General features: G+C 44.2%; 1 protein-coding gene across 1 annotated transcript in view; it reads left to right on the top strand.

Annotated features, from left to right (window-relative positions):
- The window catches only part of LOC115174939 (palladin), a 30,740-nt gene that overhangs the window by 9,986 nt on the left and 1,946 nt on the right, over window positions 1-18,808 (top strand). The window contains exons 4-16 of the mRNA XM_029733981.1: window positions 3,066-3,131; window positions 3,686-3,827; window positions 4,052-4,075; window positions 4,246-4,365; window positions 4,499-4,667; window positions 9,665-10,567; window positions 11,135-11,282; window positions 13,618-13,719; window positions 14,478-14,515; window positions 16,572-16,704; window positions 17,234-17,441; window positions 17,548-17,713; window positions 17,934-18,067. Of these exons, the coding sequence (XP_029589841.1) occupies window positions 3,066-3,131; window positions 3,686-3,827; window positions 4,052-4,075; window positions 4,246-4,365; window positions 4,499-4,667; window positions 9,665-10,567; window positions 11,135-11,282; window positions 13,618-13,719; window positions 14,478-14,515; window positions 16,572-16,704; window positions 17,234-17,441; window positions 17,548-17,713; window positions 17,934-18,067 (2,353 nt within the window). The remainder of the gene's footprint in view (window positions 1-3,065; window positions 3,132-3,685; window positions 3,828-4,051; window positions 4,076-4,245; window positions 4,366-4,498; window positions 4,668-9,664; window positions 10,568-11,134; window positions 11,283-13,617; window positions 13,720-14,477; window positions 14,516-16,571; window positions 16,705-17,233; window positions 17,442-17,547; window positions 17,714-17,933; window positions 18,068-18,808) is intronic.

The following is an 18,808-nucleotide window of genomic DNA, read 5'->3' as shown; positions in this document are numbered from 1 at the left end:
GCCTAGGAACAGTGGGTTAACTGCCTTGTTCAGGGGCAGAACAACAGATTTTTTTTACCTTGTCAGCTCAAGGATTTGATCTTGCAACTTTTCAGTTACAAGTACAACGCTCTAACCACTAGGCTACCTGCATATTCTTGATACCATTTGAAAGGAAACACTTTGAAGTTTGTGTAAATGTTAAATTAATGTAGGAGAATATAACACATTAGATCTGGTAAAAGATAATACAAAGAAAAAAACATGAATGTTTTTTTGTTAACATGATTTTTGAATGACTGACCCATCTCTGTACCACCACACACATCCAATTATCTGTAAGGTCCCTCAGTCGAGAAGTGAATTTCAAGCACAGATTCAACCACAAAGATCAGGGTAGTTTTCCAATGCCTCGCAAAGAAGGGCACCTATTGGTAGATGAGTGAAAATAAAAAAAGCAGACATTGAATATCCCTTTGAAGTTATCAATTAAGCTTTGGATGGTGTATCAATACGCCCAGTCACTACAAAGATGCAGGTGTCCTTCCTAACTCGGTTGCCGGAGAGGAAGGAAATCAGTCAGGGATTTCACCATGAGGCCAATAATTGTGATTGTAAAACAGTTACAGGGTTATTAAACCCTGTACAGGCTGTAATAGGAGAAAACTGAGGATGGATCAACAACATCGTAGGTACTCCACAATACTAACCTAAATGACAGAGTGAAAAGATGGAAGCCTGTACAGAATTAAAATACTCCAAAACATGAATCCTGTTTGCAATAGGGCACTAAAGTAATCCATAAAAAAATGTGGCAAAGAAATTAACTTTTTGTCCTGAATACAAATCGTTGTTAAAGGCAAATCCAACACTACACATCAGTGAGTACCACTCTTCATTTGTTCAAATATGATGGTGGTTGCATCATGTTATGGGTATGCTTGTCATCGGCAAGGGACTTTTTAGGATAAAAATAAACATAAGAGAGCAACTATTTAAAAATCTATGGCAATACTTGGAAATGGCTGTCTAGCAATGATCAACAACCACTTAAAAGAATAATGGGCAAATATTGTATAATCCAGGTATGCAAAGTGTTTAGAGATTTACCCAGAAAGACTCACAGCTGTAATCTCTGCCAAAGTTGATTCTAACTTGTATTGACTCAGGGGGTTGACTACCTGTCTAATGAAGATATACTGCTCAAAAAAATAAAGGGAACACTTAAACAACACAATGTAACTCCAAGTCAATCACACTTCTGTGAAATCAAATTGTCCACTTAGGAAGCAACACTGATTGACAATACATTTCACATGCTGTTGTGCAAATGGAATAGACAACAGGTGGAAATTATAGGCAATTAGCAAGACACCCCCAATAAAGGAGTGGTTCTGCAGGTGGTAACCACAGACCACTTCTCAGTTCCTATGCTTCCTGGCTGATGTTTTGGTCACTTTTGAATGCTGGCGGTGCTTTCACTCTAGTGGTAGCATGAGACGGAGTCTACAACCCACACAAGTGGCTCAGGTAGTGCAGCTCATCCAGGATGGCACATCAATGCGAGCTGTGGCAAGAAGGTTTGCTGTGTCTGTCAGCGTAGTGTCCAGAGCATGGAGGCGCTACCAGGAGACAGGCCAGTACATCAGGAGACGTGGAGGAGGCCGTAGGAGGGCAACAACCCAGCAGCAGGACCGCTACCTCTGCCTTTGTGCAAGGAGGAGCAGGAGGAGCACTGCCAGAGCCCTGCAAAATGACCTCCAGCAGGCCACAAATGTGCATGTGTCTGCTCAAACGGTCAGAAACAGACTCCATGAGGGTGGTATGAGGGCCTGACGTCCACAGGTGGTGGTTGTGCTTACAGCCCAACACCGTGCAGGACGTTTGGCATTTGCCAGAGAACACCAAGATTGGCAAATTCGCCACTGGCGCCCTGTACTCTTCACAGATGAAAGCAGGTTCACACTGAGCACATGTGACAGACGTGACAGAGTCTGGAGACGCCGTGGAGAACGTTCTGCTGCCTGCAACATCCTCCAGCATGACCGGTTTGGCGGAGGGTCAGTCATGGTGTGGGGTGGCATTTCTTTGGGGGGCCGCACAGCCCTCCATGTGCTCGCCAGAGGTAGCCTGACTGCCATTAGGTACCGAGATGAGATCCTCAGACCCCTTGTGAAACCATATGCTGGTGCGGTTGTCCCTGGGTTCCTCCTAATGCAAGACAATGCTAGACCTCATGTGGCTGGAGTGTGTCAGCAGTTCCTGCAAGAGGAAGGCATTGATGCTATGGACTGGCTCGCCCGTTCCCCAGACCTGAATCCAATTGAGCACATCTGGGACATCATGTCTCACTCCATCCACCAACGCCACGTTGCACCACAGACTGTCCAGGAGTTGGCGGATGCTTTAGTCCAGGTCTGGGAGGATATCCCTCAGGAGACCATCCGCCACCTCATCAGGAGCATGCCCAGGCGTTGTAGGGAGGTCATACAGGCACGTGGAGGCCACACACACTACTGAGCCTCATTTTGACTTGTTTTAAAGACATTACATCAAAGTTGGATCAGCCTGTAGTGTGGTTTTGCACTTTAATTTTGAGTGTGACTCCAAATCTAGACCTCCATGGGTTGATAAATTGGATTTCCATTGATTATTTTTGTGTGATTTTGTTGTCAGCACATTCAACTATGTAAAGAAAAAAGTTTTTAATAAGATTATTTCATTCATTCAGATCTAGGATGTGTTATTTTAGTGTTCCCTTTATTTTTTTGAGCAGTGTATATTAGTGTTTTATTTTTCATAAAAAAATGTATTGTAAAATCTTAACATTTTTCTTCAACTTTGACATTCCAGAGTATTATGTGTGGGAATTGACAAAAAAATGACAATCAAATCAAGTTGAATCCCACTTTGTTACATAACAAAATGTGTAAAAAGTCAAGGGATGTGAATCATTTCTGAAGGCCCTGTATATAATATATGCCTTCAACTGCTCCTTGTCAATATGTTATGTACCCACAGACAATGCATGACAGTGTTTATTTGTGTTTTTAAATCCACCAGTTGTTGTCATATCTTTTTTCTAGACACAGAGTCCATCATATTCCCAACAGCATTCAGGGAGTGGTGGAGTGGCCCCTACTTTTGTCAAGGTAATACAAGATACATCTTTACCCCCATCTGGTGACTGAATATGGAACTGAAGCATGGATTTGTCTGGTTTGGAATTATAGGTTGAGTCAAAGGTTGAGTTGGACTTGGCCCTACATACATTTTATGAAGGTTCCTTCCTACTTACATCAGAACTGTGAGCAGAGTTATGATCATTGCCATTCAACACATGGATTGACACCTGCTCTAGTTCCTCATGATTACATAGGCATATGACATAGCTTTCCAGTCAGATGATGAGAAAGGCCATTGCCTTAATTGCTGTCAGATGTAAAAAAAAATAATAATAAAAGAACTACAAAAAAAATACAAAAAAATACATATATATGTACATATTTCAAAAGTATTCTTGTCAGATTGTTAATTATTGTGCCCTAAACATCTGGGCACACGCTGTATGTGTTGGTCTGGCTGTATGTGTAGAGGGCGAGGTGAGGAGAGAGGTTAAGAGAGGAGGGAGGAGGGACTTGTTGGTGGTGGTATTTGAGTCTCCGCAGCCACCCAGTCACTTTGATCCAGTTCTCTTTGTGTCCAGTGTCTCCACGACGTCAGCACGGTCAAGGGTCAGTTGGTGGTTCTAGAGTGCCGTATTCGTGGGACGCCACCACTGCAGGTTCTGTGGTATCGCGAGGAAGAGCAGATAGTGGACTCTGCTGACTTCCGCATCCTCCGAAAGAGTGAGTGGCAGAGTGCATGGTGGCTCCATCGGTGTTGGGAAATACACACAGACCAAAAATTGCATTTGACCCAATGGGTACACGATGGTTGAATCAACGTTGTTTCCACGTCATGTCAATGAAATTACATTGAACCAACATGGAATAGACATTGAATTGATGTCTGTGCCCAGTGGGGAGGCACTAAATAGAAATGATCTCTAAACGTTCTCCTTCTTTTTCAGAGGCTACTTCTGCATCAGTGCCAGGTGAGTGGGAAAGCATACCAAAGGCCCACTGTTGGCTATTGTTGAAGGGCACATTTACCAGTGTCTTCCATGATTATAACATTAACATGATACATTGGTATTAACATGATACATTGGTGCTGGTATTGGTGTGCCAGTCTCATGTGTCCCCTCCTCTCCTTCCTCCATAGAGGAGCTGTGTACCCTTGTCATCACCGAGGCCTTCCCAGAGGATTCTGGGGTGTTCAAATGTATAGCTGGGAATCAGTTCGGAACAGTATCATGCAACGCCATACTGGAGGTGTACATTGGTGAGCAGAGACTAGTTTCAGAACTGGTCAGACACACAAGACTACTTTTGTGCTTTTACTCAGTTTTCTTCATCGCTCTAATCTACATACAATCCTGAAAAACATTCTGACAATGTGATGTCTCTGTGTCCAGACCTGGAAGAGCAGATGGAGAATGAGCAACCCATGGATGAGCAGTCCTTGGAGTCTACCAGGCTGGAACATGATGAAGTCCCCTCTTTGCTACAAGACGTAGCAGCGATTCCCCCTCCAGAGTGGCCCGAGAGCCCAGTCTGCGAGATTGACCCCCCACTGGAAGAACAGTGAGTTCAACTATTTTAGGCAAAAACCCTAAAATGGAAAGATGAGGGGCCAGTATGCTGCTGTGGGACATTATTTATGTATCAAAATACCTATCCATACGTAAAAGTAAACTTTGTAGAAATTATCACATAGGTAATCTATGAAATCGCAGTTATGCAGAGCCTTCCCTGTAGCTCAGTTGGTAGAGCATGGTGTTTGCAACACCAGGGTTGTGGGTTCGATTCCCACGGGGGGCCAGCACAGGAAAAAAAAAATGTGTGAAATTGTATGAAATGTATGCATTCACTACTGTAAGTCGCTCTGGATAAGAGCGTCTGCTAAATGACTAAAATGTAAATGTAATGCAGAGGTCAGAAAAATATTTCCCTACTGTCAATTCGATTCAACTGCCACTAGAGGGGGCTATTCCTTGTTTTGAAGTTGCAGGTAGGCTGCTATAGTTTGAAAGGTTTTATGATCTAATTCTGTGTCCGTTCATTAATTACGGTAAGAGAGTACTGAATTAAGATAGGTATTACAGCGCTGCTGATTGTTTGGTTTGTAGATGTGTTTAATTATCATCTGATTGTAATAACAGGGAGGGGCGTATTTAGCCTATTTGTCTTCAATTTTGATTAGAAACAAATGCAAAGAACACATGTTATACCATGTTATTAAATAGCACTATTATAAGTGCTTGTGTGTAGGCTAGAGAGGCACACCGAATAGGGGCGACTGTGACACGTACAATTAAAATAAAGGCAGGTCAGGTTATGGTGTCGTAAATTAGGGGTAGCAGCACAGCCGCGCTCTGAAATCAGCTGAGAGTCGCGTGCACGTTATTCTGCATACTTGACGTGGGTGTACACAATCTATACCGACCTTTTGCTCCCCGACTCATATCAGAAACATTCAACTCTCTGCAGTTCAGCCTATATTGAAGTTGAAATATTGAGATCTTTAATCTAGTACTTTTTATCCAGGTAAGCTTAATGCATTATTGTTGGATTCTTTTTCTTTTCTATCATTCAATTGGTGAAAAATTTGTCACAGGTGCAACTGATTATAAACGTTTGTCTACTTGATTTTGTTTTTCTATTTAAATATGTGTGTGTATGTGTAGAACCTTGTAATATGCACTGGTAATTTTCTAAATGGGTAAATGCAAATTACCTTTTTAATTGGATGTTAAAGTATTCACATTTCTGCATGACTTATCAGTGACTCACTCAGTGAGTTGGTTAAATTGTGTCTTTGATGGGCTGTGCTGTGTTGTGTCAAAGTGAGATCTCTGTAGAAGGCTAAAGTGTAATAGAGCTCTGTAGAGACCCCAATCATTGTCTATAATTTGTGTGTATACCAAAGCTAGCCCAAGATATACTCTTCATTAAGGAGCCTAATGTTACCGTTACTCCTTTAAAAATACCTCATACACTGCATTACCAAATGTTCGACTAGCAGTTGCCCATATCATCTCATTCCAAGATCATGGGCATTAATATGGAGTTGGTCCCCCCGCCCCCTTGCTGCTTTAACAGCCTCCGCTCTTCTAGGAAGGCTTTCCACTAGATGTAAGAACATTGCTGCAGGGACTTGCTTCCATTTAGTAACAAGCATTAGTGAGGTTGGGCGATTTTATTTTTTTATTTATTTATTTTTTCTATTTTTTTTTTTTTTTTTTTTTTTTAGGCCTGGCTCACAGTCGGCGTTCCAATTCATCCCAAAGGTATTCGATGGGGTTGAGGTCAGGGATCTGTGCAGACTAGTGAAGTTCTTCCACGCCGATCTCGACAAACCATTTCTGTATGGACCTCGCTTTGTACATGGGGGCATTCTCATGCTGAAACAGGAAAGGGCCTTCCCCAAACGGTTGCCACAAAGTTGGAAGCACAGAATTGTCTAGAATGTCATTGTATGCTGTAGCTTAAGATTTGCCTACACTGGAATTTAGGGGGCTACAGTCCTGTTCTGTGTGCTTGTGTGGCATACCACTTTGCAGCTGAGCCACTGTTGCTCCTTGACGTTTTCACCCCACCATAACAGCACTTCGAGTTGACCCGGGCAGCTTCAGCAGGGCAAAAATTGTATTAACTGACTTGTTGGAAAGGTGGCGTCCTATGACTGTGCCATGTTGAAAGTCACTGAACTATTCAGTAAGGCCATTATACTGCCAATGTTTGTCTATGGCGATTGCATGGCTGTGTGCTCGATTTTATACACCTGTCAGTACGGGTGTGGCTGAAATGGCAAAATCCACTAGTTTGTTTCCACATACTTTAGTGTGTGTCTATATAGTGTATGTTATTTTCGGAGGTAGACTGGCTCTGGCAGCCAAACGCTCTGAACATACGTTGAAGTCGGAAGTTTACATACACTTAGGTTGGAGTCATTAAAACTCGTTTTTCAACCACTACACAAATGTCTTGTTAACAAACTAGTTTTGGCAAGTCGGTTAGGACATCTACTTTGTGCATGACACAAGTAATTTTTCCAACAATTGTTTACAGGCAGATTATTTCACTTATAATTCACTATCACAATTCCAGTGGGTCACAAGTTTACATACACTAAGTTGACTGTACCTTTTAAACAGCTTGGAAAATTCCAGAAAATTATGTCATGGCTTTGGAAGCTTCTGATAGGCTAATTGACATAATTTGAGTCAATTGGAGGTGTACCTGTGGATGCATTTCAAGGCCTACCTTGAAACTCAATGCCTCTTTGCTTGACATCATGGGAAAATCAAAAGAAATCAGCCAAGACCTCAGAAAAAAAATTGTAGACCTCCACAAGTCTGGTTCATCCTTGGGAGCAATTTCCAAATGCCTGAAGGTACCACGTTCATCTGTACAAAAAAATAGTACGCAAGTATAAACACCATGGGACCACGCAGCCGTCATACCGCTCAGGAGGGAGACGTGTTCTGTCTCCTAGAGATGAACGTACTTTGGTGCGAAAAGTGCAAATCAATCCCAGAAAAACAGCAAAGGACCTTGTGAAGATGCTGGAGGAAACGGGTACAAAAGTATCTATATCCACAGTAAAACGAGCCCTATATCGACATAACCTGAACGGCCACTCGGCAAGGAAGGAACCACTGCTCCAAAACCGCCATAAAAAAAGCCAGACTACGGTTTGCAACTGCACATGGGGACAAAGATCGTACTTTTTGGAGAAATGTCTGATGAAACAAAAATAGAACTGTTTGGCCATAATGACCATCGTTATGTTTGGAGGAAAAAGGGGGATGCTTGCAAGCCGAAGAACACCATCCCAACCTTGAAGCACGGGGGTGGCAGCATCATGTTGTGGGGTTGCTTTGCTGCAGGAGGGACTGGTGCACTTCACAAAAAAGATGGCATCATGAGGTAGGAAAATTATGTGGATATATTGAAGCAACATCTCAAGACATCAGTCAGGAAGTTAAAGCTTGGTTGCAAATGGGTCTTCCAAATGGACAATGACCCCAAGCATACTTCCAAAGTTGTGGCAAAATGGCTTAAGGACAACCAAGTCAAGGTATTGGAGTGGCCATCACAAAGCCCTGACCTCAATCCTAAAGAAGATTTGTGGGCAAAACTGAAAAAGCGTGTGTGAGCAAGGAGGCCTACAAACCTGACTCAGTTACACCAGCTCTGTCAGGAGGAATGGGCCAAAATTCAACCAACTTATTGTGGGAAGCTTGTGGAAGGCTACCCAAAACGTTCGACCCTAGTTAAACAATTTAAAGGCAATGCTACCAAATACTAATTGAGTGTATGTGAACTTCTGACCCAGTGGGAATGTGATGAAAGAAATAAAAGCTGAAAGAAATCATTCTCTCTACTATTATTCTGACATTTCACATTCTTAAAATAAAGTGGTGATTCTAATTGACCTAAAGCGGGGAATTTTTACTAGGATTAAATGTCAGGAATTGTGAAAAACTGAGTTTAAATGTATTTGGCTAAGGTGTATGTAAACTTCTGACTTCAACTGTATATCGATTCTCAGTTGTGATACGGTTCTAGAAACACAAAGCCCTTTATTTTCATATCACATCAAAATAATTTCACAAATGCAAAATACACACTTACCGTACAGCATTTTAACCTGCTTTATCACAGTTGCAGCGGACAGTATTTTTCAGTGACATGTTTCTGGCAACCTTCCTTTACACAGAGGTGTTCAGAGTATGCTATATAGCTAATTAGCACAGGTGGTACCTGTCTTTGGTAAGCACGCACTGTAACTTGGAGATATGGCTATGTGCGAACACTAAACCTACAAAGACGTATCAATTTACCATGACATTTTTTGAAAATTGTTTTTCTGATATGAAAGATGAGGTCCTTATGCTTCCTCCTAATTTCTAGCAAAGGGTATATTGTGATAGTGTTAGTGGTGTAGTTGGTTCACTAAGATGTATAAATCCCCAAATATACTGTATTGACTCTAGCCTCTTATTTCTTATTATGAGAGTACTTTTAGCTGAGACTGATCTTATTCTACAAGACAGACAGTCATCTGATTTATGAATTTCTTTCTGGATTGTCTTTAGCATTGTGAGAAGAAATGTAGTAATATGGTTTAGACCCTGCGTGAATCTGACAGTGGTTGGGATTTGAAATGCTCGTCACAGTATTGAACGAGGGTGTCGGTGTTGGCTGTAAATGAACTGCACCTGCCAGCTAATGTCAGTCAACACTACAGGCTCCTGATTTAGCCCCTCAAACGTGAATAGCAACATGTGTCCACCACTCTCTTGTAGGTCATGTGGACAGTGTTTGTGTTCAATACATTTTTCCTTTGAGTGTGTAAGGCAAGCCAAAACATACAGAACATTGAACTTTTCATGGTGAATTTACTCTGATTATTTACTATGCAAAAAGGGGCACTTAACATGCATGATCCACCTAAAAGGCAGTGCGTGGGTACAACAATTTTACTGTAGTAAGAAATGTTGTTTCTATGGTCACCATTTATCCTGTTAACTTGAGTAATGCAAATGAAGTTACCAAAGTGTTTCTCCTTGCAGGTCTCTAGAGCCTGAGCTGCAGCCACCTAGTAAAACCCTAGAGGAACCGTTCAGTCCAAGTGAAAAGAGTATCCACTGCTCAGAGAGCCAGAGGTCACCTGAAGCCCGCACGCCCACCCCACCCCCGCCGGCCTTAAAAATAAAAACGACCCCCAAACTGTTCACTCCCAGCAAACCCAGCTTCCAGAGCTCAGGAGACTCTGGAGGCAGCAGCATGAGCAGCAGTGTGGCCGACCTTCCCACCTTCACCCCCAGCCTCTTTGCCCCCAGTGCCTTCAACTATGCACGGCCACGCCAGTTTATCCAGTCCCAGCCGGCCTTCCAGGCCCCCAGCTATGATGTAGCCCAGGCTCTGCCTCAGTCCAATGGGAACAGCAGCAAGGCCTCTCCCTCCTCCTCCAATCTGAGCTCCCCTATTTCCACTCCTGCATTCTCACAGCCGCCAGTGTTTCCCCATGACCCTCCTCCTCCCTCCGCCGCTGCCCAGCCCGTGTCCCCCTCCCGCGCCCCCATGCGCTCCACTATCACACTCACCCCGAGGGTCCCCAGTGCTAATACCAGTGTCAGTGTCCCAGCCCCATCTGAGCCCAAGTCCCAGTCCTCTTCAGCTGCCTTCCTCTGCTCTGTCCTGCCCTCTCAGTCCACCCCACAGTACAAGCCTGCACCCATGTCCATTCCCCAGCCTCCATCACCAGCTCACTCCTCACACTCCCCCAACCCTCCCAGCCCCCTGCCCAAGCCTCGCTTTGATGCCCCCCTGCACATGGCTCTCCCTACTCACAGCCTGCCTATGAGTCGGTCTCCCCACTCCCAAACTCCCACCACCGTTTCCATGCCACAGCCCTCCTTTCCTCCTCCCTCATGCGTGTCTCTGCCTCCTAGCTACAGAGGGACCCCAAACATGTGAGTTGCTATATTTTGAAACGGTAAATAAAATGCCTAAGTCTTAGCTAGTATGTTATAGCCATTCACCATACACTGAATATACAAAACAGTACGAACACCTTCCTAATGTTGAGTTGCACCCCCCACCCTTGCCCTCAGAACAACCTCAATTTGTCGGTGCATTGACTCAACAAGGTGTCGAAGCGTTCCACAGGGATGCTGGCCCATGTTGACTCCAATGCTTCCCATAGTTGTCAAATTGACTGGATGTCCTTACGGTGGTGGACCATTGTTGATACAGATTGGAAACTGTTGAGTGTGAGAAACCCAGCAGCTTTGCAGTTCTTGACACAAACTACCATACCCGTTCAAAGGCACTTAAATCTTTTGTCTTGCCCATTCACCAGTCCATGTCTCAAGGCTTAACCCGTCTCCTCCCCTTAATCTACACTGATTTTGAAGTGGATTTAACAAGTGACCTCAATAAGGCTCAGTCTGTCATGGAAAAAGCAAGTGTTCTTAATGTTTTGTATATTATGATTTTAACATTAATGGTTGATTAATATTCTGTCTTACCCTCTCCAGCCTTCCAAAGCTCATCCTGAAGAAGGCTCCTGTCCCTCAGCCAGTGTCCCACAACTCGGATGAGCAGATCCAGGGTTCCAAGGACGCCCTGATCCAAGATCTGGAGAAGAAGCTACGCACCAAAGAAGCCCGCAGGAGAAACAGCCAGGTATCCATTATAACAAACTAGCCCGGAGTCAGTGGGCCGTGACGTGTTTGTAATTTTTGTGTGGATATACTGTATGTATGTGGATAGGGAACTGTATGATGTGATTCAGTGTCAAGACAATGTTATAATCTAAGTGTTGTCTTATTTAATGTGGTTAGGGAATAAACTAAGTACTTTTCGACAACGTGCTTGCTTACTCCACTACCACATGAATGCTGTACAAGAAAACGTGTGGTTCCCTTCCTGATTTGAACCCATACAGCATACATCATCAGACCATTTGATATCACAATGTGGTAACTATGAAAGGGGGAAATATGGATTCGTAACTTATCATCCTCTCGTAGTATTCCTGTATTACCATAATTTCCGGACTATAAGCCGCAACTTTTTTCCCATGCTTTGAACGTCGCGGCTTAAACAATGACGCGGCTAATATATGGATTTTTCCCGCTTTCAATTTTTTTTCTCCCAAAAAAACACATTCTGTGACGTGCTCAGTTTTTTGGCGGCATGAAGCTTTCATTAGACCAATGAAATTGCCGAACGGGTTAAGGTCAAACGTCTTTTTTGTTTACTGTTTAGATTAAATCAAGCGCTCTCAAACTTCCCATCATTCTGATTACGGGAGTCATTTTGTCACCCTGATTCCTGGGGGTACAACAAAGTATTTGCAGCCACTCGACATCAGTGTAAATCATGCATTTAAGGTGGCGCTCCGTATTCAGCGGGAGGCTTGGATGACAAGTGGGGAGAAATCCTTCACTAAAACGGGCCGCATGCGAAGAGCAACTTATGGTCAAGTCTGCCAGTGGGTCCTGACAGCGTGGAGCATTGTCAAAAAATCCACTATCATCAACGGGTTTCGAAAGGCTGGACTGTTGCATGTTGAAGAGGGCTCAGCGGGGGATTTGCCTCCGGATGAAAGTGACGAGAGCGACAATGAAAACGATCCAATATCGGATGAAGCAATTCTGAGGCTATTCAACTCCGGCACCGAAGGAGATGGTTTCAGTGCACAGGAGAAGGAAGATGGTGACCAATGACTTTCTTGGTAGGCTACTGTTTACTGCAAATTTTTTATTTTTTGTTACAAGCCATGTTTCGTTAAAGCCTGTGTAAAGTTCATTTGTTTCAATGTACCGGTAGGCACCTGCGGCTTATTTATGTTCAAAATAATATATTTTTTTTAATTCAGTGGGTGCGGCTAATATTCAGGTGCGCTTAATAGTCCGGAAATTACGGTAATTAAAGTCAAGGACATACAATATCCTTGACGCCACGTGCATCAAGAGGGATTCTCAACTTTGAATAGATACTTCAATAGGACCCAACTTCCAATTACTAGAAGTTTCAGTGGAATCACTGGGACTTAGTGGACCAGTGTACTATGATCAACACAAGGCAGCTGTTGTGTCGAAGTAGACCCAATAACATTGGAGGCTGCTCTATGGACAGACCTACTTGCATAGCCGGTCCCAAATCACTTTCTACCTTATCCATAACCCTTCGACGTTTGCAGATCTGAAAGGTCTGAATAGGTATAGCAGTTCAGTGGTGGCGCATCCACTATTGCTTTCAATTAGAAAGTTGGGACCATAGACTTAGATGGACAACTCATCTTTGTATTTGTCCCATTATGGTGTCTGTGAGAGCACAGGCAGCGCCATTTGAGGCCATCTCCATTTTGAAGTAGTACATTTTCTTCTACTACTTCTGCGTTGGTAAAAAACCTCAGTGTGCATACGGCCACCTGGAGTGTGTTTGAACAGGTATAAAACCAAGGTTGGAAATTTTACTGCCATCTGCCGTTATGGAATGTTTTCTCACATGTATAATTCATCAGCTGATCCCTCCTGATGACCTGGATGGAATTATTTGATCCTTCCTTAACCCATAGGAAGTCCCACGTAGTTGAGTACCTCAAAATGGTGAAAGTCCTCAAGTGCGCTGCCAATGCTAATACAGGCTTTTGGGCACAAGAGTTGTATATGACTGCAGTATACTGGCTCAGCATTGGCTGGTTTACGGGTACTATACAGTATATGGTGCAACCGGTGGGATCTGAACCCAGGTCTCGCATGGGAGAAATCAAGGTCTTGACCTTTTAGCGCAAGAGGAAATTCCCTTTTGGGCTGTCACTGATTTTGAAGTCTTAGGTGGGGCTACCTCATTACGTGACGACTAGCAACCATGACCGACTCATGTCCGCTACACTGGCTGGCTATTGGCTGGTTTACTGGTACTATATAGTATACTGGCTCACCATTGGCTCGTTTAATGGTACTAGTACACTGACTGACCATAGGCTGGTTTCCTGTTTGTCCCCTGACAGAAGTTGTCCTATGAGGAGCGCATGGCTCGAAGGTTGCTGGGTCCAGATAACGCTGCTTCTGTCTTTGACTTTGAGAATTCCTCCGACTCACAACTCGACCAGGTATAATCTACTCGTATCCCTTCTATATCATCCATTACAACCCATTTGATTTGCAGGAAGTTCTTTTAGGAAGTACAATACACTTTTTTTATTTCAAGGATCCATACTTTTGTCATGCTACTGTATGTCTTTGATGTTCTACTAATACAGATCACAAGTTTCTCAGGCTTGGAGACATAGTATTAGTAACAATGTGGGGTTTAGATGGGATGTTCCCTGTACCATGTGTGACTAGTCCCCTGTCATTGTAGATCAGCCCTCAATCCTCCTCACACAATGGGACTGGGCTCCGGCTCTGTCCTCATCAGTCACAGGAGAACTGCACAGCCCTCTTCCAAGAATGCAGCTAGAAATAGCAGGTGTGAAGACTATGTGCCATAGCAGCATTCTCCCAGGGATATGTAGTGTAGGATGCCAGAAAGAGACCACACACACACAACAGTACAACACGTGTGCCCACACAACGGTACAACACGTGTGCCCACAGCACTATCCCCCATCTGGCCACCCCTATTGCCCTAGGCATAGTGTCATGTACTTTGAAATATTTAGCAAGTCTGGTTATTCAAGAGGTTGTGTTGAAGTAATGCCTTTTCAGGAGAGGATGTAGTCTTGAACATAGACCACCTTTATGGGTGAACTTGAGTGTTGGCTAGTGTAGAGGCAGTGATGAATCACTCTCTATATACAGTATGTGAATGCTTTTACACAGGTCCATGGCTAAAATGTTATTCCCAAATCTCTCTGTCCTCTTGCAGCCAGAATCACCAGAGGGACGTAACACTGGAGGAATATGGTAAATTGCACCCACAGTCGGCAAAAGCATGTGTATACATTTAATGCTATACATTTTAGTAATTTGGCAGACACGCTTACCCAGAGCGACTTACAATAGTGCATTTATCTTAAAGGAGCAGTTCACTATTGTACATCTTGACGTTAGATGGTTCCTCACACTGACAGTTTCTCCCAGCCCATAGACTACTATCTACCCCCTCTCCTCTACTAATCAATGGTTCAGTTTTCTTTAAACCGCCACTACAAACTTCAGCTAACCTCATTTTCTTTTCTTTTAACATGCCACCATCAATTCGATAGATTGTTAGCTTGTTGTGGCTAAGGTTAGCTGAAGTTTGTAGTGGATGTTTAAAGAACTGAACCATTGATTAATTTCTCTTGGCCCGTAGACTACATTCAGGGTGAGGAACTGTCTAACATCAAGTTGTAAAATACTGAACTACTCCTTCAAGATATCTCAGTGATTTATTTAAAATACTTATTTAAGAGGTAGGGTTTCAGACCTTTTCGGAAGATGGACAGGGACTCCACTGTCCTGACTTTAGGATGACACTTATTCCACCATTGGTGTAACAGTGTAGGTTCCGTCCCTCTCTTCGCCTCAACCCGGGCTCGAACCAGGCACCCTTGCACACATCAACAACTGACACCCCACGAAGCATCGTTACCCATCGTGCCACAAAAGCCGCGGCCCTTGCAACGCAAGGGGAAACCCTACTTCAAGTCTCAGAGCGAGTGACGTCACTGATTGAAACGCTATTAGCGCGCACCACCGCTAACTAACTAGCCATTTCACATCGGTTACACTCACCCCCCCCCCTTTGACCTCCTCCTTTTCCGCAGCAACCAATGATTCGGGTCACGGCACCAATGTAACAGTGTAGGTTCCGTCCCTCTCTTCGCCCCAACCCGGGCTCGAACCAGGGACCCTTGCACACATCAACAACTGACACCCCACGAAGCATCGTTACCCATCGCGCCACAAAAGCCGCGGCCCGTTGCAAGGGGAAACCCTACTTCAAGTCTCAGAGCGAGTGACATCACTGATTGAAACGCTATTAGCGCACACCACCGCTAACTAACTAGCCATTTCACATCGGTTACACCAGGACAGAGAAGCGCTTTGACTGGGCTGAGTGGTAGCTTCCCTCCCGTAGGGGTGGGAGGGCAAAGGGACCAGAGGTGGCAGAAAAGAGTGCTTGGGTATTGGGTTTGAGAATGGCCTGAATGTAAGAAGGGGGGAGTTCCCCCCCCCCCCCTTAGCTGCTCCATAGGAAAGCACCAGGGTCTTCAAGATGATGTGCTTCGACTGGAAGCCAGTGGAGTGTGCGGAGGAGCGGGGTGACCTGGGAGAACTTGGGAAGGTTGAACACCAAAAGAGTTTTGCACATACCGCATGTAAATACTGCATATACACAATAAAGCAGTAGATGAGACCAGAAAGAGAGGAGTGCTCCACGTGAGGGTGAAGGCATGTGTGAATGAGACCTGAGGCTTAGGGCTGGGTGGCGGGTTGTCGGATCCAGGTTGAGTTTCCTGGCGCAGCCGTGTGTTTGTGTGCTGTTTCCACTGCCTACCACGGGCTCCGGTTCCCCCCGGCCATGCTGTAAGCGGGACAATAATAGACCGTGAGCTGACATGTCTTCCAGTCTCTACGGCGAGGTCTTCCTTACTGATGTTTTCTGGGATTGCTTTGTCTTCCCATTATGATACACAGTTGGAAGGTAAAGGGCACATGCTGTGTTACTTGAATTGAGATGGCTTAGGATCCATGTGTGGACTTTTTTGGCCACTTGTTTATGTTAATGGGGTTTTCTGAACCATGGGACAGCATGAATGGAGATGCAGCATTTGATGCTGTTATGAATTAGTTAAATTTGCTCTTTGAACCTGAAAAGATGAGAAGAGTGAGCTCTCTTGACTGCATGAAAACTCAATCATTCAAAGTCAGCCATCAAAGGCGCAGTTATGAAAGCTCCTCTGTTCCTACCCCCTCCTTCTGCTCTCACGTTCTCCTCACTCCTTTCTCCTCACTCTCTCTTTCTTTCCTCTAGGGGAAAACACCATTCTGGTACTGATGGCAACGAGGGCTCGGCCATCCAGGAGAAGTGCTATGCCCCACGTTTCATCCAGGTCCCCAAGGACCTTACAGTGGAGGAGGGCAGGTTCTGCAGGATCGACTTCAAGGTACAGCACTGGACACGCTGTAATCAGTTTAGTCATGAATGTTGATCAAATGCATTATATGTAGCTAGCATTCAACATTTTTATAGCTGCGATCTATTTCCTAGGTAGGAACTTATTGCTGAGGTATCTTCTGTAAAGACCTCGTTAAACTTTGACACGGACTCATGCAACAATTTATTTAAGTGTTATGTAATTAAAGCCTCTGGAGTCCAAACATGAAAGCCAATATCACATCTGGACAGAAGAACCAGGTTGTAAAAAGCTACCCTGTACTTTCCTCCCCCCCTCATCTACTTCCTCCTCTGAGCTATCACAGCCCCCACTCAGGGTCCCTGCACTAAGCCCCCCCATGACCCCCCTAGTAGTCCACACTCCAGTCCACACACTCCCTGGGTCACTCGCTGCTCAAGGCTGTGTCCGGGTTCATATATTTATTAGTACACACTGTAGCAAAACATTTTGCAACAAAAAAAAAATCAATTTTCTTCTGTTCGATGTTGAACGAATGCACCCCTGGCTGTGTCCTCAGGTGGGAGGTCTGCCCACCCCAGATGTGGCCTGGTATCTCGACGGGAAGGCCATCCGCCCGGACGACTACCACAAAATGCTGGTGTGTGAGAAGGGCATGCACTCCTTCATCATTGAGATTGTGACTGTGCATCATGCCGGTGTCTATGAGTGTATTGCCAGAAACCGCGCTGGGGAGAACCGCTTCTACATAAAACTGGAGGTTATCGGTAAGGGCTGTTTTTGATGACTGTATTCTGTCAAATAATCTCCCATTTCCCATCTCTTAGCTTAGCATTTATGCTCTAACACTGCTTTACCCCCTGTTCTCTTCAGCCCAGGAGATGCTTCGCCCCCCCACCTTTGTCCAGAAGATGCTGAACTCTCGTGCCCTGGAGGGGGACACAGTGAGGTTAGAGTGTAAGGTGGCTGCCTCCCCTCCACCAAAGCTCTTCTGGAAGAAGGACAAAGACATGCTGCGCATTGACCCCACCAGGATGAGGTTGATGGACCTTCAATTCCAAGTTTGAATCCTCTCAGAAGGAGAAATGCTCACAGTAGAGATTGTAATTTCTGACAGTTAGCTGACTTGAATCTAGCTGAAATGTGTTTGTTAATTAGCTGATTTTAGTTTTGCTAGTTAAGGTGAACCTCTGTTAGCTATAAGTGAGAGGTGCTGTTGATTCCATAAGAGAGTAACCCAAGCCTGATGTGTCTTCCAGCCTTTACCAGGATGGTGCTGGAAGTCAGTGCCTGCTCATTGAGAGGCTGGTCAAATCTGATGCAGGCTGGTACACCCTGTCTGCCATCAACGAGGCCGGCATGTCCACCTGCAATGCCAGACTGGACGTAGGAAGTAAGTGGACCGTTTGTGCGTGTGTGGGTCTGTGCATGTCTGTGCTATCACACAACAGTGTTTAGTTACGAGATCCAATTGGCTCATCCCTGTCCGTTACCTATTATTGTATGTATATGTTTCAAGACTTAAACTCATAAACACCACATAACTGCTGTGCCAATCAACCTCTTGTGGCCCTTCACAGCTAATAGTGTGCTGACATCTGCACTAGTGGGACAAATGCAGGGATTACCACACTGTTTACATCAGAGACAACGCTGTAACCTCTCACTCAGAATGTCTGCTATGACAGGGCATTGAAATGGCATACTACACTACTGTACTGTAAACAGTGGTGGGGGAAAGTACCCAATTGTCATACTTGAGTAAAGATAATAGAAAATGAAAAGTGAGTCACCCAGTAAAATACTAGTTGTGTAAGTCAAAAAATATTTGGTTTTAAATATACTTAATTATCTAAATTAAATGTAATCGCTAAAATATAATTAAGTATCAATAGTCAAAGTATAAATAATTTCAAATTCCTTACATTAAGCAAACCAGACGGCACAATTTATTTTTTATTTTTTTTAATTAATTTACGGATAGCAAGGAGCACACTCCAACACTCGGATGTAATTTACAAATTAAGCATTTGTGTATAGTGAGTCCACCAGATCGGAGGCAGTAGGGATGACCAGAGATGTACTCTTGATAAATGTGTGAATTAGACCATTTTCCTGTCCTGCTAAGCATTCA

This window comes from Salmo trutta, chromosome 3 (genome assembly GCF_901001165.1).
Source record: "Salmo trutta chromosome 3, fSalTru1.1, whole genome shotgun sequence".
Classification (NCBI taxonomy): Eukaryota; Metazoa; Chordata; class Actinopteri; order Salmoniformes; family Salmonidae; genus Salmo; species Salmo trutta.
This window is presented reverse-complemented; position numbering and strand designations above follow the sequence as displayed.